Source organism: Falco punctatus, assembly GCF_963210335.1.
Source record: "Falco punctatus genome assembly, chromosome: 4".
Taxonomy (NCBI): domain Eukaryota; kingdom Metazoa; phylum Chordata; class Aves; order Falconiformes; family Falconidae; genus Falco; species Falco punctatus.
Genome location: NC_137583.1, coordinates 57,979,329 through 58,005,158, shown reverse-complemented (window position 1 = coordinate 58,005,158; position 25,830 = coordinate 57,979,329). Strand labels below are relative to the sequence as shown.

At 38.4% G+C, this 25,830-nt stretch overlaps 1 protein-coding gene across 4 annotated transcripts in view; it reads left to right on the top strand.

Moving 5' to 3' along the window:
• PRKAG2 (protein kinase AMP-activated non-catalytic subunit gamma 2) overlaps positions 1-25,830 on the top strand; it is a 223,498-nt gene that overhangs the window by 190,605 nt on the left and 7,063 nt on the right. For 2 of the 4 annotated variants that reach the window (XM_080386946.1, XM_080386948.1), the window contains 9 exons: positions 5-114; positions 6,409-6,438; positions 15,308-15,389; positions 16,898-16,956; positions 20,031-20,076; positions 20,854-20,908; positions 22,771-22,897; positions 23,654-23,819; positions 24,182-24,219. In XM_080386946.1, the coding sequence (XP_080243072.1) occupies positions 5-114; positions 6,409-6,438; positions 15,308-15,389; positions 16,898-16,956; positions 20,031-20,076; positions 20,854-20,908; positions 22,771-22,897; positions 23,654-23,819; positions 24,182-24,219 (713 nt within the window). The remainder of the gene's footprint in view (positions 1-4; positions 115-6,408; positions 6,439-15,307; positions 15,390-16,897; positions 16,957-20,030; positions 20,077-20,853; positions 20,909-22,770; positions 22,898-23,653; positions 23,820-24,181; positions 24,220-25,830) is intronic. The other 2 variants (XM_080386947.1, XM_080386949.1) reach the window with 1 other exon arrangement.

The window sequence follows — 25,830 nt, the reverse complement described above, 5'->3', positions numbered from 1 at the left end:
ACAGCACTTGAAGAATCGGAAAGTGACATTTATGTGCGATTCATGAGGTCACACAAGTGTTACGATATTGTTCCAACAAGTTCTAAGCTTGTTGTTTTCGACACTACGCTACAAGTGAGTATTCTGCTTTCAGTCTGCCTTTGCTTGCAGTTAATTATTTTTTAAATGAGTATTTCCTGAGTGTTAAACTTGATCTCTTGGAGAGAGATTCTCCTGTAATGCTGCACTTTGACTGTACAAAACCATATTGCTTAAACTGTATCTTTTGTGTTTAATATTAGAGGAGGAGCTGGGGTAAGACTTACTAGCAAAAGAGAAAGAGAGGATATAATTTGATTTTCAGTTGGAATCACTATCTAAAAAGCTTTCAGATGAGCCCAAACTTAAATTGGCTTCTTCATGGCTATCAAAATTTACATAAAGACCTTTTGTGTAAAGGTCCCTGTGCAATAGCTAAAGAGTATCCAGGTGTTTTGAGACTGTTCCCAGTATACTAGTAAGACAATTTAGGACTAAAATGGATGGCTTAATTATGCAAATTATTATATTCTCCAGAAAAAAATTGTTTTCAGTTTCTCATTTTGCTTTTAATCAGTAAATCATCTGCTAGACTCTTGGCTCTGTCTGAAGAGTTTGTTTGCCAAAAGAAGGCATTAGCTGCCTGCTATAGAGAGAGACTAATCTGTTCTGCAGTGTGGTAGAAAGCTGTGGCTTTCTTTTTGTTTCCTGGATTTTGCAGTTGGTGTTTTTTGGCTTGCTTTGGTTTTTTGTTTTTTCGGTGTTTTGTTTTTCTTTTTAAAATGCCTCAATTCTGGCTTAATTAAGCCCATGAAGTAATTTTGGTCTGGAATGTACTCAATTATACTTCAGCTTTCCACAGTCAGAGACAGCCATGTAATAAATAGCTACCTAGTGCCAAAATATTCACAGAACCATCTTGCGTATCAGATAGTGGTATATAGTGGTAGATTGGGTGCTGTGAGCTAAAAGGTGGAAAGCCTGCATTGCGCAGCAAGGCAAAGGAATGGGGTGGATCAAGAGCACTGCACACCTATTAGTCTGTTTATACAGTGACCAACAGCATCCTTAAGTTCTGCAGCATGGCTAGAAGCACTGGAGCTTCAGTTACTGCTCACTACAAAAAAGGCAACTTCAGCAGTGGACTTTTTCGATTATCCAGGCATCTCACTAGTGAGGGAGCTTCCTTCATCTCTTGACCCTGTTTAGACTGAGTGCACTGAGGCTTCAATGTGTTGCCAAATACTTTGGCTGGGTCCTTCAAGGTAAGTATCCTAGCCAGTACTAGTATTGTGTTAAAACTTAAGCAGGGCTGTGGTTAAGGTTCTGCCCGTGCGCCAAAGGACCTCCTGCTGCTAACTGATTTGGTAGCCAAGAAGGTAATGCTGAATGTAACAGCTGGTCGCCAGTGTCTCATGTTAGATTATTTGCTCCTTTACCCAGAAAACCAGACTTCTCCTGGAAACTTTTTATCTTTAAGCACCTTTGTATCAATGGAACAATCACTTTTATTTCCCTACAGTTCTTCCGTGTGCTTTATTGGACACCGGATTTTGTAGTGAAAAGACACCTGATCTGTGATTAGAGATGGAAGAAGGTAGTGTGTAGTCTTAGTGGAGGAGCTTTTGAGTATAGACACATCAGTTCTAAGATGTTCACATTACTGATTTTCTTTATATATACCACTTCTTGACTGATTTAGTCTTCCAATTGCATCTGCTCATGCATTTCACCAGTCACATGGACTCTGATTGTGCAAGCACTGTAAGCTCTAATGAAGAGTATCCATTATATTTAGATAAAATACTAACAAATACTTTTTGCAACATTCCTTTTCAGAGATTTCTTTCTCTGTGTCTCAGAAGCTTGCTTTTTTGGAAGGTTGATAGTGTTGACTTTTTCACCACCTTGGAGGGGAAAAGTTCTGCGGTTTTTCCTTCTGGCCAAAAGAGCATGATTGTCAAATCTGGACTAAGGAATTCAGACCTCTGACCTGAAAGGTCAAATTTGTGATGGTGTTTACTGTCATTCTTTCAGCTCTTCTCAAAGACTATTAGCTTCCTTTTGGTTCCAGGGGATATTTATTCTTACACTATGAGATAATCTGGTGGGAGTTGGTACCTGCAGCTTGTTGGCATGACCCACAACCTGTTGAGTTCTCAGCTGTCAGTGATCACCCGGGTAAAGGCTTGAGCTCAGTCACTGTCACAGTTGGAAAGATGAATTTTCCACGAACCAGTTAATCCTGGGGCCATGGAAGGGAGGTCACCCATTCCTTTTGGATTCCCCAGATCTCTGTGAATTACATAAAATCATGTTGGATAACCAGTTTTCATTGCTGGAGCTGTGTTGAGATAATGCTATTAAAGAAGTTGGGTTTTTTTAATTTAATTATTAAATTATTAAAGATAATTAAAGAAGTTGGAGTTTCGTCTCCAGTTGGTAAGCCAGTGTGAGGTAGTACTTGCAGAATCAGAGTGTGAGAGAATGAACCTTGTGAATTTTCACTGTAAAGGAAAACAAGTAGCTTCATGGTAATGGAAGAAATTTTCAACACTCCACCAAAATCCTTGGTTTATTTGGGATCCCTAATGATGGTCATGGGTTGCAGCTGGAGAACAAGGCATGCTTTGATTTGTGATCATGGGGTAATTTCTCAGTCTGCTTCTCCAGCTATTTGAAAGCAGTGATGGTAGAAGAGGAGTCTGTAGTTACTCATTCAGACTTTAGTATATGACAGATGTGGACAGTGTTTTGAACCTGGATTACTGAGGTAGTTTGGGGTTTTTTCTCCAAACTGCATTTTTTGGACTTTGCACCATTCCTTTAATCCCAGTTTGCATAGTACTTAATTTATAATAAATGTAATATTATTATAAAGCAGTAGCCCTCTTCCAGCACTGGCACTCTCTTCCAACTTTTCAAGTTCTGCAAAACTAGGAAACTATGGGCTTATTCAAGAAAACATAAAGCAGGTTGATCCGAATGCTCATCCTGGGCTGTACTGCTAGGAGGTCTTCTAAATACTTCTCTTCAGTATTTCCCTTTGTAGTTCTTTTCCTAGCACCTTGTATTAATATTACACCTTCAGTATCTTTGAAACACTTTGTTTCTTCAGTTTGATCAGTGTGGCTGGTGCACATACATGTATCTGGAATATAAAAATAGAACAGCTTTTCTTTAAACAGCTGAATAAGTAAATGGTGGAGAACATACCTAGTAAGGGTAGTCAAACAAAAACTTCCAAAATGTTCTTTGTGTTTTAATTTTTAAAATATAAATTACTTATTTTCCAGTACTTCAGGACTTTGTATCAGCTTTTATTTTGAGAACGTGGTACGCAGCTTTGTGGAACATGCAGTGTCTGTGAATTCTTTCAAACAGAGAGGATTATGCAGATATTTGACTTTCTTGGATCTGTTTCACCCCTACCCACATCACTGTTTTTCCTAATTAAAAAAAAAAAAAAAAAAAAAAAAAAAAAAAAAGCCTGGTGCCTTGAAAAGATTCTCCAAAGATTTGAATTCAGGTTCTTAATAATGCTAGAGCTACAACAGAATATATACAGGCTCGCTTTTTGCCTCCGTTAGTATAAGCTAGTAGCAATCAATGGAAGAAGAAATAAAAATGGAGCGGTTGTGTGTTCCAATGGCAACCTTTGAAAGATTCTGCCGTTGGATTTTTATTTGACTGCAGTATCCCGTCTCCCTCTTCTGGTCAGCAGTCACAGCACACATCGCGTATTTCTACCCTGGAAGATTATTTATGAGATACTGTGGAAAGTATTCTAAAACTGTTATTAGCTGTGGGAAAACTGGAGATGTGAACTTATATAATGTGGCATAAGTCATACAGCTCAAGCAGCGTCTGTTCATAAAAGTAAATGTTTAGTCTTGGTGTCTTTGAGTGATTTAGTGTAAAGATTTGTAAGGAATCTTGTTTTAACCCAGAGTAAAAGAGAAGATGGTAAGGTGCCATTGCTTTGGAAACAGAGGCAAGGCCTTAAACAGTAGAAATAGTAGCTAATAAAGGCATGGGCTGACTGCCTCCTCAGCCCCGCTTAATTGTCAGTCAGAAGGCATGGGGACCTCTCAATTCCAGCAGCTACCAAACTTCTGGCTGCTTCTAGTGCTAGCACACCGCTCTGGTCCTGCATGTCAGGAATACACCTGTGCAGCTGGCACCTACGCTCGGCTGTTGTGAAAGCAGTGCTATATCCCATGCGCTCCCGTCAGGCAGCACATCCTGTAAGGGAAGACTGTGTTGTGCTTCAGCCAGAGAATGTGCCACTTGGTACAGGCTTGAGCAACATCTGTACTAAATAAATAAATGTACGGAGCCAAGGTCTGTTTACCTGCTTGAGGTCCACTGGCACAGCTCAGTTTGCCCTAGTATAGCTTGGCTTCTATTTCCTTCAAAATAGAGTATCTGCGTGTAGTCTGCCTGTCCGAAACTGTCCCTAGCCTGCAGTGAACCCCGAGAAGTGGCAGATACTGCCTGGGAGAATGCTAGCTGGCACAGTTCTCTAAATTTAGACTTGACAGTGAACTGTTCTTTCACCCTTTTATTAATACAGATGTAGCCTTAAGTATTTGCTCCTCATAAATATCTATAGAATCATACTGAACTCCAGGGGTGTGGCTTTCCCCTGCCTATGACCCACAAGTACTCCTCGTTCGTGACAAGCTTCAGGCTTTTCCATTCCCAGAGAAGATGCTATCTTTGCCTGACGCACATTAAGGAAACTTCTAAAATTCCGATCTGACCAGGAAGGGAGTCAAGAGACAATTAGATATTATGAGCTATCCTGTGAAGTTTGGTAATTTGACTCTGTGGATGTTGGGGAAACTGGGCAAGTTGCAACAGTGTGTGGATAAACTGTCTTTCTAATATCTTGCATATCTCCCAAGATGCAAACGACAGGAGAACAAATGCTTCACAGCCCCCTGCTTTGAGGGAGTTAGGAGGGTTGTCCCCTGAAGGGCTACTCTGAATGAGCATTCATTTGCTGTTCTTCATTCTAATTATTCAATAAATGGATCTGGATTATTCTTATAATAGACTCCAGGAAAACACTACTGAGCTGAATGCAGGTTTACTGGTTACCAGCTTGTGTCTTCAGCTCAGTATTGGAGTACTCTGCAAGTGTTAATGCATTTAATGTGGCAGTGATCTGGGGAAATAAGGTAACATCCAGATCTGCCTTTACTTTCTGTGTTGGTTTTAACTTGTATCAGGTGCATACTGTGACACAGGAATCTGATCTTCTCTTTTCCTTTGAAGCTGATACTAATGCTTTGAAGGAAAATAAGAATTTTAGTAATTCCTGTGTTAAGTTCAAATGTCAACAAAATATAGCACTGTTTACATTCTGTCATTGGATTACTTTTGTCTGACATCATCTACTAATGTGATGGGTTTTTTCCTTGTTACTGCATACGCTTGACTTTGTGACGTTTTCTTTAGAAACCAATGCATTTCCCCCCCATGCTGAAGGAAATAAATGGCTCTTACCTAGCTTAGAGCAGTCTCTGAAGCTTCATTCCGTAAGCTTACTTAAGGCCAGATTTTTGTCTGACCTTCAAACAAATGTATTCATTTGTTTTGTCTTTGCCTAGCCTACATAAAGATGAGAAGGATTAGCTTATTTTGTAGTGCAGAGCAACTAATCCTTCAAGAGGAATGTAAGAGGTAGGTATAAGACAGGGACTTCCCTGCTCTGTGTCAAGCAGCCATCTGCAGTCCCAGGAATGGTGCATTAGCAGATGTAGTGGCTGTGTCAGCGTCTTGTGAGGTTTGTATAAACTCGTGAGGTGAAAAGCTCTGTCTAACCTTTGGCTAAATTATATTCTTCCCTGTTAAAAGTAAATTTATGTTTTAATACTAAAACATACGTGGCTTTTGCTCAGCATGGCCTTGAAGCTTTTTTTTAAAGTATTTGTCCAGCACTAATCATAAACTAAAAAAATGACGTTAATGTAGAAACAGTCATCAAAAAAAAGCTTTCAGAATCCTAAAGACTCTCTCCTCTTACATCCTCAAGAAATCTGGGACAATTGCATGACTTGAAGGGTAGATGAACCTTTCTGATTAATGAAATTATCTAAGTTGGTAATGGACCTGATGTTACGATTAGTGTAGGCTTTGTCAGTAACTGTCACATGCTAGTAAGAGCTCAAGTACTTATTTTCCAACCACAAAACTAGAAAGATATTTGGAACAATCTTCTGGAAACTTCTTTCGTGGTTTATCAAGCTGGAAGTAAGTGTACCTTCTAACTTCGGCAGAGCATGCAGTGGAGTTCATATTAGAAGAGTGGAAGAGGATTCATATTTCTCTTCCTTCTGCTGACTGTTCAGTTAATAGATTTATTATTCTTGTTCTTTCCAGGTCATTCTTGACTGGGGTGTTGCCAACAAGGTAATAAGATAGACCAGGCTTCCAGGAAGAACGCTCTAGAATCTTTTGCTTCCAGAAGCACACAGCAGACTCCATGTCTGCTGTCACAACAGAGTTCTCTCAGCTTTACAAAAGGATTGACTGTCTGCTCCTTAATGGGCTTTGAGGTTTTTTTTATGTCAAAGTTGCTAAATTTTAAATTAATATACTGTCTGCATTTCTGAGGACTGTGCATATCCCTCCCTGCTTACCTGTCCCACAGAACTTAAGAGAATAATGTAATTTAGCTTCTAACTGGCATGTGGGCTGAGGCAGTTGAGCAGGCCACATAAAATCTTCCTCCACTGAGATCAGGCTGGAATCAGTAGCATAATATGGGAAGACTCTTGGGTCTTTTTCAGAGCTGCTCCTGTTGCTTGCACGTGGCAAACAGAGGAGCGCAATTCCTGCAGCTCTTAAAAACAATAGGAAGCATCCATTCCTGGATCTTGGCAGAAGATAATATGTACCAATTAAGTAGAAATTTCGTGGTCTGCACGGGATAGGTAAGGTGTTTGTGCTTGGCTGAGTAAAGTCATGCATCACTCTTCTTGCCTTCACCACCCCACTACCACTTTTTCTGGTAAGATCTTAATCTTACAGAAAGAATTTCTGTACCCTTCCCAGTGCAGTTGGTCCCAATGGCTCTGCCTATGAGGCTTACCCTAATGTCTTACCCTTAGCCCATTGTGGCATGAAATTGAGTAGCAGAAATTCTGGTCTGAAGTGATTTATTTTATTTTTTTTAATTCCCTTTTCTGCCCCCACCCCACCTCCCTCCCCTGCTCCAAACCAGCTGTGCTGCTGCCTTTTTTTTTTTTTTTTTTTTACTGGAATGGTTAGGTTTCTCTCAAACAGCAGATGGAAGTGAGTAGCCCCAGAGTACCTTATTGAGATGAAATAATAAGAGCTGGCTGTAATCATGAACCAGAGGCTATCTGGAAAAGGTCCTGATGAAATCAGCATGTATGTGATGTTAGAGGTAGAAGGAGAGCCCTTAATTGCTAGCTACAGTGTGGGCCTGTTGGTATAGAGTATCAGTTGAGGTCTCAGTTTGGTGTCTTCAGTTGGACTGGGACCTTTCCGTGTGGATGTGGTGTGGGGGAGACTTTTGCAGGTGGACGTAGTACCTGCGGTCTAGGGAGAAATCTAGAACATGTGTCTTCATACTTGGGGATAAGACATTACCTGTTATTTTTGGGGCTTGGCTTGGGTCTGAAGGGTATTACTCCATCAGCTCTTAACTTTTACTAAGCACTCTATGGGCATTAGTAGTATATCACCTACCAGGAGTGTTCCCTTTCCATCTCCTGTGAATGGAGAAGAGAACTGAATTTTGATCTGGTTTCATGTAAGCTAGAGGAGCTACTTGTGGTTGATAATTGGCTGGGATTTTTCAGATGTTAAAGTGAAGGTGTCTTTTCAGTTAATAACAGGTTTGTCCAATTTTACTCTACTTGAGGATGTGATAAGGTAAAGGAGGAAATTCTTCTCTTTTAGACCTGCTTGGTCCTTGCCCTAGGCAAAAGTTTTTATTGTTCAGTTCTTAAGTAGCCTTTTTTTTTTTTTTTTCAAAGGCATAGTCCTTCAAGGAGGAAATGCTTCTACCAAATTCATAGACCAAAGAAAAAAATAATTGGAAAATTAAATTTGAATGCAGCAGTCATCATGTTGAAGTGGTTGGTTTAGTCTTGCATACCGGTTTAGTCCCTCCAGACAAGCCAATCTATGGAAACACTGAACTTATATGTATGTACTACAAAAGAGGTTTTTAACTTTTCAGCATAGCTCCTTTACAGGACTGCAGTTTTCTGTAACTTAAAAAGATATCTGAATTGGACATTACAGCTTTATTTGAAGAAGAGGAAATGGAATCACAAGCTAATGTTTAATATCCTTCCTGATATTTTGATGGCCACTGTTTGGGAAACATAAAGACAGAACAATTAATGATCCCCTTAAAAAAAAAAAAAAAAAAAAAAAAAAAAAAAAAAGGCAATTCCTGTGAAAACTTGAACTGTTTTCTGATAGTAGGTATCATCCCTAGATTGCGAGTTAGGAGAAACGGGTTTTTTTAGTTTCCTCTTGACTGCTTAGAAAGCTGATGTGGAGATTCTCTGGAAAATTGGTCCACCTCCCTGAAATTTAGATTTTGCATTTTGGAAAAATTACTTTCTCATTTGAAGGTGTTTAATTGTCATTGCCATCTGGGTGTGAATTGCTTCAAAGCAAAAGTGCATGACGTATTTGGAAAATATTTAGCTTGTACTGCTTTCTTATTATCAAGGTGGTGATCATGAGATCTGGGGATGAATGCTGGATTCCTTGATTCCAATTTAGTTCACCAGATTTTCCAGGCCATAGAAATAAATCTTTGAAGGTGATGCTGACAGTGTAGAAGAGGAGGGTTGGCCAAAGAGCTTTCTGTGGCAAAGTTGTATTTTTGACTTAGTATTGTGGTTTTTTCTATGTTCCCAAATACTGTATCGCAAGCCACTGTTCAGGTGAAAATTGAGTGGTTAGCCTCCTCCCGTGGACTGTATTGCATTACCTGGGATGTGAAGCCTTTCAGTAGAAGCTGAGCGTGAATAAGGGGCAAAAAAACAGTGTGAGCACTTCCAGTCATTGTTGAAGAGTATTTTTCAGATAAGAAAATACTATAACTTGATGGACCTGAGGGTGGGCTTGTACCCTCTTTGACACTGTGTTAGTATCACTCAAGTAGTTAGTTACGTTGTTTTGCCTCTTTGCTGGCTGAAGTTGTCAGACAAGTACACAAAACCAGTGATTAATTCCTTGTATGAGATCTGCCTTACAGCCTCTGATGCAGAAGAAGCACTACCTGAAATCCTACTGATGTAAGGGAGTAGCAGAGCAGGCATGTTATAAACCTGTCTTATTGCAGCTAGATCATCAGGCTTACCTCTCCCTCATACACTGTAGTTGTGACTCCTCCGTTTTTTTTTCTGTCTCTTGGAGATCTGCCAGGATTTGGGCAGCCAGAGAGCTTGCCATGCTGCTTATAGAAATATGGTCTTGTTTATATTGGGCTAGTAACTGTTGCCTCATTCCTTACATTTTCACATCAAAAGCATTTGAGAGTCATCAGCTCATAAACACGTTTAGACCAAGGGAGTAAAGTGTGGGCTGCCCAGTTTTTATGCAATACAAAGGTCACAGCAGAGGGCTGATGGTTTGTCTGGCACAACAAAGACTGGTTGTGCTACTCTTGGTAGTCTTACTTTGTAAGAACTATTGAAATGCAAGTGTTTAGCCTCTAAGAGAGAAGTCTTGGGGTAACTTTTGTGCCTTTTTACTCTAGCGGTGAGAACAGAGACTATTCTAGAGTGACTTTGTCATATTTGCTCAAATTGTGAAGATGTATATGCTGTTACCCTTTGAAAATGGGAAACTTTTTCCGCTTTACCAGGGACCCCTTGAGAAGCCACTCGGTGCCTTGCAATTTCATACCTGGAACATGCGAGTATGTGGGTATATGAGTTTGACCTTCTGTGGTGGTACTTCAGCTGTTCTTACCAATTTGCTAAGACTGAATGCCTTCCTCTTACACACTTCCTTCAACTACGTATCAAACTTTGTATTTTGTTATGCTAGGAAGGGTTACTGTTTCTCAGTGATTGCCTAAAAGATTTGGTTTTGGTACTGTAGTCCGCATGACTGGCGGTTTTGAGGCATGTGTTCCTCTATATTTTGTAGCCCTTAAAAATCATAATGAGACAACATTGGGAATTTGTCAACTTATCCAGTGAAAATGAAGATGAATGTTCGAGGTCACCTTTGAGCATCCATCTATCAGGAATCAGAGATGATGGAAGTGCTAAGTATCACCTGGGTCTGATACTGCTTCTGTTGGAGCTCTGTGCCAAAAGATGAAAGGACCTTCTTCCTTTCTATTCTGATCTGATAAAATAGACATTACTTGGGGTTAAATTAGCGTCTTTTCAGGCAAGTAAAGCTAACGCCCTGGTGTTGGTTAGTACAGTGAAAGATGAGGCAAGAGAGGTATACATTTATCATCTTGCCCTTGGATGACAACCATAGCATAGAAGTTCTGGTAGACCTTCTAACACTGTCCATGCTACTAGTCCTTTGTATCGTCCTCTTGCTTGGTACTGGCACATCTGAAGGTGTTCCAGAATTATGTTTCTTCTGTTGCCTTCCAGCTTTTCCAAGTTAAGTTTGGCATTGAGGCAATAGTGCCAAGTCCTGTATCAGCACAGCAGCATTATCTACTTGACTCAGCACTGACCGTTTAGCGCTAGGAACTGACACGGCTCTTCTCTCTCAGCACCTTGTCAAGGACAAGAACCTTTTCGCAAGCCAAATGAAACAAGTGATTGCAACAATAGCAGTCATCCTTCTTACCTTATGGGGCAGTCCTGGAAGACAAGTTTGAAACCCACTGGTCACTTATGTATGTAGTTAAAGTTTCCATAACATAGTGTTAGGTAAAACAAAATAAAAGGAGGGGGGTGTGCACGTAATGAATTTTTGGCAACAAGCTCATCCTCAGTTTTCCTTTCAGATGCTTCCCTCATTCACAGATGTTTACATCAGAGAGCATTTCTGCAAGGAATTGTAAGATTACTGGTCTGGTATTGCATAATGAGGACTGTCCCTTTCAGTATTGTCAGTGAGGAAAACCTTTTTCTGTAGTCTGGTAAAATCTTCTGTCTGCTACCACCATTACTGGTGTCACTGCCCAGTAATCAAGCAATTTTGGACCTCAATGACCATAAGAGACAAGGTTTTCCAAACATTCTACTACCTGAAAAGCAGGACTTCCTATGTATGGGTCTAACTCTCCCTTTCTTGGTAATGACTGTTATATTGGAAGAGGCTATGTCCTCTTTAAGACTTACAGTGGAAACATTTGAATGGTCTACAGAAGTGATGACCTCTGGAAGTCCTGACTAACCTAAATTAGTCTGTTCTTTTATTCAGCATATTCACAGTAGGTGTAATGAGTTCCTGTAGTAAGAAAACCTTGTTTCTGTTTTGCTCGCTGTAGTGTGATAGCAGCTGTTGTTGACATGATCTATGATACCTATAGGATTTCAGCTACTGTGTTCCTTTGCTTTAGTATGGCCTTTCTGCTTAAGGGGCAGAATGTTGGAGAAGACAAGTAGTCACATGAAGTGGTATTCCTCATCTAATTCTAAATGTCTAGACTTCTTATAGTAGTGAGGGGAGGCCATGGCATCTATGGGATACAACTTAATCCCTGTCTATGGCTGGTGAGTCATGCCACAGAAATGCCCGTTTCCCCTGGTTGGCTGTGAAGAGGTGCAGTAAATCTGGAAGGTAAGCATATGTATCAGAACAACCTCTAAATTTGGGCAGATAAATCCCATTTTTAATGGTTTGTTGTGTTTGTTAGCACCACTGCGTGGTTAATAAGAACACAAGTGCTTTGTTTAAAGAATGTTTGCATATGGTGTTGAACAGCAACAATCTACAGGATCTGGCTGACAGAGAATGGTTTTGTGAAGATCAGGCCAGGCCGACACTCAAGTTGAGAGAAAGAGCAATGCTGGTGGGGCTGAGAAGTAATAGTGCTGGTGGAAGCCCAAAAATGAGACATGGTAGAGATCTTCAAAGGCTACAAACTATGTAATCTGAAAGGAAGGTCCTTGTGGGTGTTCTCTGCATGAACACTGATGAAACATCTAAATGTGCTGGGCAGAAGCCCAGCTCCACACCCCAGTGCTTTGGCCGGCCATCAAGCAGTACTTTGGGCAACTGAAACTGGTAAGCCACAGAAACTAAAGGGAAGTATGAGCAGATGAATGTATGTTTGTGCTTGCAAGCGGTTTTAGCAAATAAGAACGTAGTTGGTTTTTTGCTTTGAAATTACCTTACATAAATAAGAGACAAATATTAGCATTAACAACTGGTGGCATTGTTGTTTTATTTAAAAGGTAACTGTATCATGCTTTCTACTGTAAAACTGAAGAAAACAACAGGAATGTAACTTAAGGTGTGGTCTGGGAGGACAGCCCAGATGGATGAGATTTAAGTATTTACGAAATTTCAGTGATTTATTGTATCAAATGTTTAATATCCTAATACCCAAGCTGAACTCTTTTTATGAAGGATTTAAGTCTGAGCTATCTCAGTAGCTTCTTCTGTTCAGCAGCCCTCAGTTTTTCCAAAATCTGTCTTTTAAAGCTGGACAATATGGCATCTAACTGAAGATTCTTGAGATTCTTGGAGGCAAGTAACTTGCAAATAAATCAGTGGAAGCAGGGCAAGAACTGGTCCTTTGAGGAAACTTGCTTTTCCTTCTGGATTGTCTACAAGTTGAGCTTCTTTAGTATATCTTTGGAATTGTCTCTCTTGAAGTATCATTTCTGAACCTGACATACCTCGGTTTTACCATCTTGCCCATCTGAACATTGTGCTAGGCGGTGGTCTTTGCTGCTACTTCTTTCTCAAGACACAGCAACAGCAAGAATTTGGAGGTTGCCTGAAGTCCTGTAGCTGATTCTCCATGTCTTTTCTGCTGTGGGCATGCTTCTTTTCCGGGTTATCAGTTACAGAGTTTGTAAACTTGCTTGAGTTTCGTTGGATGATTTACTCTCTGGAAGAAAGCTGTTTTCCCTCTGGCTTTAACAGATGAGCTGTTAATATCTTGTTCTGATATAGCTTGAACATCTTACTGTTGTGGAAGACTTGGTATGTAAGTTGACAGTGACCATTGACTCATGTGATAGCTATTATTATGGAAAGATATCAAAGCTGAAGGCTCTCAGCTTCAGGCAGTTTGACTGTACTGTCCTATTTTTTGATGAAGAATGGTTAGAACTACTTTTTGCCCCAAGGTGGTGTTAGTCTGTGTGAACTCACTTCTGTCTCCTGTCTGCTCCCTAAATAGCTCGCTGTTGTTAGCTTTTGCTGCATTAATTGTAAGTGTGATGCTGTTATGTGGGAGCACTTCATGTCTCTGCCTGGAGGGTTTCCTTGTGGTTTCAGCCTTCCCTATGAGTTAGCATGCTCCTGTGGTGGATTTGGTAATATTTGTTTTACCTGACTCCTCCTTGTGGCAGTGAGGTGGCTAAATACCTCTGGGACTTTTCTGTTCAACCGTTTTCTAGATAAATACTGTGATGTGTATTTTACGATCGTATCTGTGGTCCCAGGTATTTTTTTTCCCCCCATACAACTTCTTCAGTTTTAATGCAGTTTAGGGGGTGGGGGTTGTTAGATCGTTATTTTTGTTCACTGGTAATATGACAGAAGCATCCATAAAAGTCAGGAGGCAGCTTTGGGAACTGTCATCTGCTGAGGTCGGGAGGGTAGATGTGCTTCTCATGGTCAGTGAGAAAGCAGTTGTGCTGCACAGAGGAAGCAAGAAATACGGATTGCTTTCAGAAGTCTAATCTTAAAGTTTGGAGTTAATCTACAGTAGGATAATGCCATGTATTTGAAACATCCACTGTAAACTACTGAAGCATAGACAGAGGTGATGTGTTCTGGTGTAGAGTAGAACTCCTACTAACTTTTAGATATTTAAACTGCTACTTTGTAACACTAAGTAGAGTGTAAATGGCGGTTTTGTCAAATATCATGTAACACTGGCTGCCCTATGCAGGGCTTTGCAAACTTTTCCAAGAAGGTTGCAGCTGACAAGGGCAGACTTACTGGTTTGTGTGGGGGGGGTTCTGGCTACATTTTTGTTTGCCCCTACTTTTTGGATGCTGATTCCACTGACTGTGAAAGCCTTTTATTCCTGAATAGTATGTTGTGGAGAGGAGCCCCATGGGACATAATTTAAAGTAGACTCTTAAGATACCCCTGTGTAATCATGGTCTGTTCAGATTGCAATCGTCAAGCAATTGCTACTTCTGTGTTATTTGGACCAAGGACCAATTTTATGGATGTGAAGATACAGATTGGCTATGTCCGGTTTTGTGCCAGGTCAAGACCTGGACAAAAACTATCGCTTCTGTATTGTGTTTTTCAAGCGAATGCTATTTAGAGATGTGGGCAGGGCAGGACAGGAATGATAAACATGCTCAAGCATATCACGACGAGATCAGGATTTTGAGGTGTACTGGAGCCTGGCTGCTTCATGCTTTGGAGAACTAGTGTTTACCGGAAAGTTCTTCTTTTCTTTTGAGAATGACACTATAACCTTATAACCTCTGATTCAGAAATAAGGGAGGATTAATTCATTTAAAAAATGAAAGGATTTGGTTACATTTCTTAAGCAGCAAAATAGGCTAGCTAGTCCTTCTAACTTCCAGTTGTATCTAAAGTAATTAAACAATCCCTTTTAATTTGTATAAATCGTGAGTCTTAAGAGCTGGAGAGGAAATAAGACTACTACTGTTTCAGTCTTTTTTTTTTTTTAAGAGAACTGTTGCTATAGTGAACATTAACTAGAATATAGCACAGTCTTCAAATATTAAGCTATATCTGTAAACTGGACAATTGTGATAATTATTTTCGTTACAGGTTTATTCAATGTCATGATTTGGGGGTATACCTTCTGTGGATAATATCAAACAGGATAAAATTGGACGTTAGCGAGCATAGCTTTTCAGTTGTATTACCTCGCTTCTTCATGAGAGGCTTTCGCAGAAAATGTTCACATAATAAAACAAAACCAGATGTATTTTTGCTAAGCTTTTTTCTAAGCTTTTTAACCACTTTAGAAGTAAAAGACTTAAGGGTTTTTTTGTTTGGTGTGTGTGGGGTTTATTCTGTTTTGAATACCAGCTACCTGTTTATACTGCATTTTTTCTTAGTAACTGGGTAAACCCTTCTGTGTCTGGTATGCTAAATGAAGACCAAAGATTTGTTTAGTTGTTCATTCTTTTCACAGGTGAAAAAAGCCTTTTTTGCTTTGGTGGCAAACGGTGTGAGAGCAGCTCCACTGTGGGAAAGTAAAAAACAGAGTTTTGTAGGTAAGTAGTTCTAACATTATTCAGGATCTCACATCCTAGAGATACACAGGCAAAGAGGGTTTGTTTATCCCTCTTGTGAAGAGTGAAATGTTGCCACTTGTGAAGAGTGAAATGTTGCCAGCTTGCAGTTTTGAAACTATGTGCTTTGTTTTTGAAACTCTGTTTTGAAACTATGAAAATAGTGCTTCGAGAATCATGATGATTCTTTTAGGTCCTGATGTTCTGAAATTTGGTCGCTTTGCATTTCACTGCGTATCTAAGAATGAACATAAGGGTCACAAACAGGAAATTTGAAAATAGGAACTATAAAAAGAAGAATTTAATGTTACAGTATCCTAATATACATGTGATACCAAGCATGTCTTTCTCTGTACATTGTCAGTAAGTCGCATTGAGAAATCTTTAAATACCAGAACTGATGTTGAATGCTACAGATACATCCCATATTGGGAGGAACAACATTAGATGAATGTATTGCTTTTTAAAAAGTCATGTAATTAATTGCCGCAACATCTCAGTTGCAGTTAGAAAACAAGGTCATAGTGGCAGTTAGAAATACTGTTATATGTACTTCTTGTGAGCTGGTATGTAGACTGAGGATTCTTGGAAATTAATACTAGATACTTTATAAGCATTTGTTGAAATACTTTTAAATCCAAGGGGGGATGAGCAGCAGGTTCATTCAATGCATCATAGGAATGCTGTGTGTCTTTTTTTATATTTCATTTTCTGTCTGTAACTAAGCTCTATGACTAAAGCTGACCTCCAGATTAATTTTTCCTTTCCCCAATTCTTAGTTGTTTTAGTTTAGATGTAAGAGTATTAAACAGTGGAGCAATTGCGTCTCCTCAAATTTAGAACTTGAAAGCTCAAAAAAATTCATGTTTCCAGGTAACTAAACTCATCATCAATTTTATATTTAGTTTGGTGTTGGTGGATAAAATCTATATGCTATGGATGTGTTATCTCGTTTTTTTTAAAAAAAAGTCACATTTCAATACAGACATTGAGGATTACCATGGAAATAATTGAATGAAGTTCTTTAATGAGTAATGGATTATACTGTTCATTCCTTTTGAGGCTGAGAATATACCTGACTTGGCAAATACATAATGGGATTGTGTCTTATTCAGTAAGAAAATGAAAGGCAAGCATAGATCTCCAGCCTTTAAAGATGTTTTAAACCCCCTCTTTCCATGCTTTTGGGGGTGGATGCAGTCTGGATTCATGGTTTTCTTTGAGTCAGATTTAAAGAGGAGAAGCACATAAGTTACAATTTTGAATATTAATTCAGACGTGTGTGTTTATTTTGAAGTATTGTGTCAGAATGAAAGTGAATATACACAGTTTTGGAATTACACTGTTGATTAGTCCAATACAAATAGTATGTTACGTGGATTTAATGGTTATGATGTTATATAGTGTGACTATAAATAGAGAAAATAACTGGAAGTTCTATGTTAAGCATATATCTGAAGAACTTATGTTATATATATCACTTGTTACAGGAATGTTAACAATTACAGATTTCATTAACATACTGCATAGATACTACAAGTCTCCAATGGTAAGTATGATTTTAAGCTATATATATTTTTATCATTGGCCATAGAGTACAGAGACTGAAATATCAAACTGAAAGATTGATGATGATTGTTGTTGTTATTTAAGTTGGAAGCTTAGATAAGTCACGGGTATATTCACTGTGGCGGGGGCTTTGAAAGAAAAGATGACTTTGTGAGCAAGGCAATAGAATGGCCTGGATACTTGGGTTCAGTTCCCAGCTTCAGCCATGAAGATCCTATGAGCTTGGGCAGGTAACATAATCTGTCTGCTTCAGTTATACATGCATAAACATGAGGAATTTCCTTAATGAGTTCTACTATTTATTGCACTTTGTGTGGCGCTTACCATAATGATAGCCTTCATTTTAGATACGAGACTTACTTAGTGTTGCAACTAAGGAATAATGAGTGTGTGATGAAGGCTTAATGTACTTGCTAACAACTAGATATGATATAAAAAGTATGAAGGGAAATACTTGATTATTCATCATTGTATTTATTTGTGTTCAGGTTGTTTGAAAGCACATGTTTCAGTAGTAATCAAAGCCCTATATAAATGGCGAATATCATCCAAGAAGCATTTGGGGAGGATGTCTTTAATTTACATGAGAAAGTTTGTTATATTTAAAAACCAAGTATGTAGCTATGTGTGGTTCACATGTTTATATAGTTATCTTTGTCTCATAACAATGATAGAGCTATTCTGAAAGCAGTATGTGAAGTTAAGCAGAATGCTAGCCTACACAGACTTGGATGCACTAAAAGGTTACTCTGTTCTTGGAGTGATGGTGTAGAATAAACAAGTTAAACTAGTTACATGTATGCATATATTTTAGTTACATGGCTGAGTTGCACAATCAGTTGGAGATCTGTTGACTTCAATTAACTATAATTTAAAATTCCCATTGGCAGTCAGTTGCTGAAATTCTTTAGCTTGCATGTTCATACAAACATTTACATCCCTTTCTTGTTCCTGTCAAATCACAATTCCCCCTCTACCAATTAAAGCATATGTACTGTGTTTTACTAGCTAAACAGAACAAGAAAAGTTGGATGAAGCAGAAGTCTGATGTTAGGCTTCTCAAAGCTCACATTAAGTTTTAAAAATGATAGTGAAATTCTTGTCAGATGCCAGTAGTGTTATGCACTATCCTTTCTTCTTGTTGAATTATTTATTTTAATTTTTTTTTCCCTGGGGATTTGCAAGGGGTGGGGTGGAAGCAAATGAAAAGTGGTTGCACACTGGTAACTTCCTTAAAATGATTTCCATACTATAATGACCCTCAACCTCAGTACTACCAAGTTTTTCATGTAACTTTACCTACGGTCTGACTGTTGTCACTTGTGTTTACATTGCCTAACATCCTATTCCATAGGTTGTGCTTAAAATGGCAGCAGTAAGGAGGAATAGCTGAGAAGTGACAACATTTGACTTAAGTGATTGATGCAGTCTTCTATTTTAAAAAAAAAAAAATCCGTCAGGGAATGCTCTACTCTTAATAGGTAAAATTATGCTGAAAATACAATTCTTAAGTATTTTAGTGATTCTTTCTGAATGCATCACAACAAATACCGTGTGAAGCATGTTGCTGTTCGTGTACTAGGTAATACCTTTAAATGATTCATGAGGAACATCCAGGTAGTGTCTCCCTATAGGGTGGTCCAAAAACTAGGTTTAGCCTCATCTCATCAGTATCTAAAGCGGTCTCCTCTTCTTCTTGTCACTTCAGTAATTCTTCTGAACTGCATTCCACTGCCTTAACTGCCTTTTTTTGTCAAGTGCCCTAAAAGATTATCTAACTTATATGTATCTTTCATGTCAGCCAAAAATGGTGTATTTGAGTAGTCCCTTATATCAATTCAAGATTCCCTTATACTCTTCAAAGGATGAGTTAATAATTCCAGAGAGTAATCCAAGTGTAGTCTTCTTTAGCTCAAACGTAAATGTAGTAGACTTTGTGGAGACTTCTACTCCTCGTTTATAAACTCTTCAGCTTCAGCAGAGGTACCTGCTGGAGAAGAGCCACATAAGGGATGACAGGCACCTCTGCCCTTGGCTGCAGCAAATGCAATCAGTATTGCAAGTGGCTGGCGTGCAGGTCAATACCTTTAGAGAAAGGTAGCTTTCACATCTGAAACATATTTAGAAAACATGAGCAAGATGGAAGGAGCTACTGTAGGGAGGTTATACATTCTTTTGACAAAGAACTTTGTGAAGTAGCTGCTGAACAGCAGGAAGTTGGTGATCTGACAGTATCTTTTTTGGGGTTTGGTTTAAACTTCAAAGACTGGACTTTTGAGGACAGTTTGGTATCGCTGATCTGATCTGATCTGGTGGTAAGCTGCCGTCAAAAGGTACAGACTTGCTGCATCCTTTGAGCAGTATCATTTGCTTGTCCTTTTTGTGAGCCACGTAAGGAAGCTAAACCAGCAGAAAACTAACGATGTTTTTGTAACTTATTTTTGCCTGTTTGGTTCCTGGGACCAGCTGAACACTGGACAGATGGGCAACATGGCTAGCACAGGAGAAATGCTGGGAGCGTGCATGGCTTAGATGCAGTGTCTGAAAACATTTGGAGAATGTAACGTCAGTAAAAGATTAAACTTGGGGTAGGGGGAATACAGTGATGGTTCTTCTAATTGAACTGAGCACTAAACCACATGCTTTTGCTTGTTTGTAATCAAGTAACAGTAAAATTCATCTCTGTTAGCATTAAGAAGTCACATGATCGGACTAAGCTTTTTACTGGTTTGGATGTGTGAGGAATCATCGGAGGGTTTATTCTGATGTGATTGTTTTACGGTGAGATGAATTACAGAAGAGATCTAGACTACAAAGCTGGGCAGGTTGAAAGATCTTTCCTGTCCCCTGAAATGACAGGTCCAGTATGGTACTCTGCATTGAGCAGGATTGCACCCTTGTAACTGCCAAAAAAATGTTATTCTGGACTGTTCTTACTTTGTTAGGTTGCCTGCAATTAAATGTAAGGAAATTATTCAGAAATTTATAGTATTGCTGATGATGTTGGATTTAAAGTTAAACCTTCAAGCTAAACTTTCAATCTACCCATTGTAGGTTCAGATTTATGAATTGGAGGAGCACAAGATAGAAACCTGGAGGGGTAAGAATTTTTACTAATTGGCTGATAATTTGATGTTCTAATGTTTTTCAGTACAGTGGATTTTTATTTAATCATAGACTTAGATTATCTCTCTGCTTACTTTTTAATGAAAGCAGAAATAGTAAAAGCTTGTCCGTCAGATAGGTCCTGCTGCTTATTTCTCTATTTGAAACAGTACATGGACTATGTACTAGCTTGCCACTTGTTCATGATTAGTGCCATCTTGTTCTTTAAGAAAGAAAAAGAAACTGCATTAAGGCAGCGTGTATGGTTGTAGAGTCGATGAGTAGATGTGGAATGGAAATACGTCTGAGCCAGGATGCAGAATGAATAGATGACCCTATGTACCGAGGGAACTGATGGATGACGAGCCGCAAGCTGTGCCCGGGTGAACTGCATGATGCGACTAGAAATTCATACAACATGCTGAGTGTGAACAGAAGTGCTGAACGCAGGGAGGAAGCTTTATGTGAAAAATAGACTAGATGCCATGGAATAATAAATACTTCATGTAGCAATACTCACAGAAAAGGAACTGGTAAAGAGTTTGCTGCTGTTGCAGTGACCCCTGGTGGTAATCAGTGTAGTCTAACTTGTAAAACTTGTCTTTTTAATGTCAATATAGAGGAATGTGCTTAAGTGGTAGAATATCTAAAGTAACTGTATATATCGCTGTCTTTTTTCTACTTAATTTTGTATGAATTCATAAAATGCTTTCATAAAAAAGCTAATGCTTTTATATAAAGTGGTAATGCTCTATCAATTTTCTATGTGCAGAGCTTTATTTACAAGAGACATTTAAACCTTTAGTGAACATCTCCCCAGATGCAAGGTAGGATTTTGCTTTTCAGTCTGCTTAACTAACTGCATCTCAACACTGAATTTAAGATTCCATTATATAATAAGAAACAATTTATGTTGTAAACTGGAGTACAATAATGAAGGACTGTCTCTTAATACAATCAGAGGTATGGAATTTTTTTTTTTTAATTGCAAGTGAGGACTTTTTTTAATTATCCAGAGAGGAGAATTTTTAGTTAAACTTTTTTTCATTTATCAATGTAACTGTTCTGGTAAATGAACTAGACAGGGATCAAAATTAATTGCCCCAAAACATGCAAAAAAGGCAACATGATGACCCTTCAATCTAGCTTGCAAGTCATGTTTGTTTCATGAAAATCCAAAACTGTACAGAGCCTTTCAGTTTGTTTTCAGTTACTATGATTGCTGAGAACTTATGGTACGTTTCAATGTGAGTAACTTTCCTTAACTAAAGGAAACACAATACGCATGTTTTGTTCTGCTATACTACTATGTTGTGTTTCTTAAAATATAAATGACTCTCTTCTTCTTCTTGATGGAATTTGAAAGAAAGAGTTTTTAAACTGCCGTTATACCTTATTTACCAAATGTAACTTGAGAGAGGCTTTAGTCTGATCACTTAACAACTTGAGCACTACTCAGTGGCTGAACCAGAGTGAAGTTCTGACTCTTGCTTTCAGTTTGTGGAACAGGATTGCTTATGCCCTATCAAAGCAAACTGGTGAAGGGAACTGTAGTGATTACCTCAAAGTAATGATATGCTGTATCCTCAGTGGAATTGCCATTAAGTCAAGAATAAGTCATTCAGTTAAGTCATAAGGAATGTATTTTGAATGGGAGCTGGTTGCAAAGAATATTAAGACAACAAAATAGTATAATTGTTTTCAGTCAAAGGTGCAGCAAAAGAAGTATTGCAATAAAGATGAGGCAGTAGGACATGTATAAAAGGACATCTTTTTCAACTTAAGACCTGATCCACAAATATACTTGGGTTCTGTGACAGACTGCAGCACTCGGGTGTAATTAAATGCTTGCTCCAGAAGCGGAACCTACAGTGCAATGGGGGGAATCTTGACTCCACGTGTATCAAATGGGGATAGTTCATCCCTGTAGTAGACTGGGGACATATAGTTTATTGTGTATGGAAAGAAGCCTACTTCAACAAGTAGGTGTTTATCAACATTTTGCTAACTTTATTACTGATTTATTGCAATTGGTGGTCAGCTGTTTTATCATAGTCTTACTAGGACCAAGGGGGGAAAAACTTTACTTGCAAGAAGACCAGACTTGCACAAGTTGGAGTATTGCTAAATTGTAGTCTGCAGTGTCTGGAGGAGTGTTTCAGATCATCTGAGAACAACTTTTTGCCAATCTCCAATGATAATTCAGTAAAATTATAGTTGTTTCTGCTTAATTGCATATATGCAGTTATCCATAAAAATGTTCCTCCTAGAAAATGTCATAGAAATTTGGGATTGAGGTGCAACAAGTGCAAGAACACTCAGTTTTTCACTGTGTGTCTCAACAGAAATATCCATTCTGAGTGCAGGGAAACTGCAAGCACAGCACTCACTGGAAAACAGTTTACACTTGTGAAGAAATATTTCTGCTCTACTTTCTACCACAAGAAGTCACTTTCTGTCACATTTTCTTACTGCTTTTCAATGCTCATGAGCATATCATTGTTGTGTTTTACTGGCTGCAGAAGTTAATTTAAAATCCTTTAACTTCTCTTTTTCTATAGTGTTAAAAGTAATGCAAATAATTACTCATATGTACTTCATGGGGGGTTGTAAATATGTGTATGTATCACTTGACATTATTCATTGTCAGCTAGAATTCATTTAAAAAAAATAATGGTTTTTTCCACAGCCTTTTTGATGCTGTATATTCATTGATCAAAAACAAAATCCACAGATTGCCAGTTATAGATCCAGTCAGTGGAAATGCACTTTATATACTTACTCATAAAAGAATCCTCAAGTTCCTCCAGCTTTTTGTAAGTATCAAAAGTTATGCTTTGCTTAACAGATTCCCCCCTGCCAGTAGACATCTTTAATGTTAAGTAATTTAGGTCTTAGTACAGAAACTTCTTGTTGAACTTTGATATTCATTGTGTCTGTGTGTATCTTTTTTACATAACAGAGAAATTAAAGGTTGATGTAGGACCTGTGCAATACCTTTGCTTTGCTTTAGTCATGTAAAGAAACCTAAACACCAAGATCTTGTCTTGGCTATTTGAGTAATTTGCTGTCCATTCTGGAAGCTCTGTTCGGCTTCAGAAGCTTGTTTACGTGAAAAGAAAAATGAACTGTCTCCCAGAGACAAGATTATCATTACTCACTGTAGCCTATATTAGTCACAGGAATGAATAGGAGGCCAAACAAAGCAACAAGAGTTCAAAATAAGCATTCAGCATATAGTCTGTTTTGCTGTCTTCTCTAGTTTCAGTGGGGATGACATAGCTTAGGATCAAAAGCCTCCGGTGATGAGTTACTACAAAAATAAATAAATGAGCAAAAAACTTAGTTACATAGTTTTAATTTAGTTCTTCATTGAACAGAAGTAATGCTTCTAGACTGGAGCTTGTTTTGGCTTTACGTTAATCTAATAGCAGATTACTGTAACAGGCCGTAACCGTCATTTGGAGTCTGTAGATGGATGAGTGAGTAGAGATTTCCTTATATAGCAGTGACATGGAAACATGGCATGTGCAGAAAATTACACTTAAATGTATTCATTCTGACTTTCCTAGATGTCAGAGATGCCAAAGCCTGCCTTTATGAAGAAGAATTTGGATGAACTTGGGATAGGAACCTACCACAACATTGCCTTCATACATCCAGACACTCCTATCATAAAAGCCTTGAATATATTTGTAGAGAGAAGGATATCGGCATTACCTGTTGTGGATGAGTCAGGTGTGTGTTGGGTCTTCTGCATACAAAAAGTGTGGTAAGATAAACGGTGTTGAGCCCTGGGTTGATGATGAGGGGAGAGGGGGTGGCGGGGAGGAGAAAGAATAAAAAAAATAAATTAAAAAAAAAAAAAAGAAAAAGAAAGATGGGGGAGGGAATATAAAGAAATATTTATGCAAGATGTAGGTTGATAGGCTTGGAAGAACTTCATGGTTTGGTAGGTTGGTTGGGTTTTTTTCCATCTCTCCTACTTGACATGTCTGTTCTCTTCCTGTGTAATTATAAGATAACAAATGAAAGCAGGAAGCAAGAAAACTAATTTTGTATTTTAAGCACTTTCTTAACTTTTCTTTTTTCTTTTTTAGGAAAAGTTGTAGATATTTATTCCAAATTTGATGTAATAGTAAGTATATATCTTAAATTATTAAATATTTTATATGCAGTAACAATTTGAAAATTTTTTAATATATCAATTTTGGCTGTTTTGTTCCTAAGTTAACAGACTGAATAAAACAGATTCAATTCATCCCACACGGCATTTCTTTATTATTTATTTAAGCTATCCTTAGTAATACTACTTGCACACAGGCATCCACTGCTCTGGATTTTACCCAAAAGAGGGCATAGGCTTTTTGTGTTTCTTTCTGGTTCTGAGACAGGATTTTCTTCTCCCAGCCACTGCCATTACACATTCTGTTTCCAAAGAGAATGCACGTTTCCTCATGCAGTCTGGGTACTTTGTACAACTTGACCTTCTCAGTGAGTTAAAACTACTTGGCCCATTCTCTTGTATGAGTCTCTGACTCCAGAGTATTGCATCTGTATTCCTTCTAGTTTAGATCTGATTCAGGCCACTCTTTCTGGTTTTCCCTCGAGAGTGCAACAGTGTAGTCAGATTCATGCCATGATTTGCCAGCCTCGGAGGGCAAGGGCGCTTCTATTCTTGTGGTCTTCAGAAACTTGAAAAATACTTAGGTTTTTTTATCCCTGTCTCCTCCCAGCTGTATGCACCTGCCTTCTGGTTGGATAGCTACATTTTATTTTTTTTTTGAGATATAAGTGCCCAAGTTGCTTATTCCACCAGCTTGCTAGTGCTAATGAAGAATCCAGATGTCGGAAACACTGCATAAAATGCATTCAGAAATATGGAGTACAGTCCCAAATGGAAATAATTTAAGCTTATAAATATCTCTGGCAGCAAACAGTGCTCTTAATACTGAAAATTTTGCGGTGTCACTGTTCTTGCCTGTCTCTTCTAGACGTTTGTCGTCTTGTTCTTTGGTTTTCTCTACGGTGTAGGATCCCTTTCTGCCATAAAAGCTGGTCAGGGAATAGGTATAGCTGTAGTGACAGTGATCGAACATGTCAAAGACAATGAAATTTCACAGTGTTCAGTGTTTCAATTTATTTTGTAACTGCGTTAGACTTGGAGGCAGGGCGTTTCCTTTATTTCCCCTTCTTTTTCATAAAGACACCGAAAGTACGAGGGTTCCTTATGCTTTTGACTACTTTTCTCATTAAAACTATAGGAATTTTAGAGATGCTGGATCATTTCTTTGGAAAATGTATGTACTGGGATCAGGAAAAAAAAAACCCAAACACCACAACAGAAGCATTGTGTTCTCCCAGCTAGTAACACGGGAAAGAGTTAGGGCAGCTATTGATTATTTGAGATTTTCCTCACGTACACTAGTTTGCTTATTAAATGGGGGAAAGAGTTTTGATTCTTAAAAGATAATCAATCACCTCTGAGGCTTCCAGTTTTTCATCAGTCTGCTTTAACCTGTTCTTAAAAGAAATTATTTAATTTAAATATTTTTTAAAAAATTAAAATATTATTCTGAAATGTATAATCTGATCTTCCAATAAACACAGAATTTGCAAGATTGAACGGGTGATTTTTAACTTTAAACCATGCGGCTGCCATACTTAGTTAAAGCACTGGTTTAAGCTATGCCTGTATATACATCTGGCTAAGTTGATAGATTCATTTTAATAGAGTTCTGAATTAATT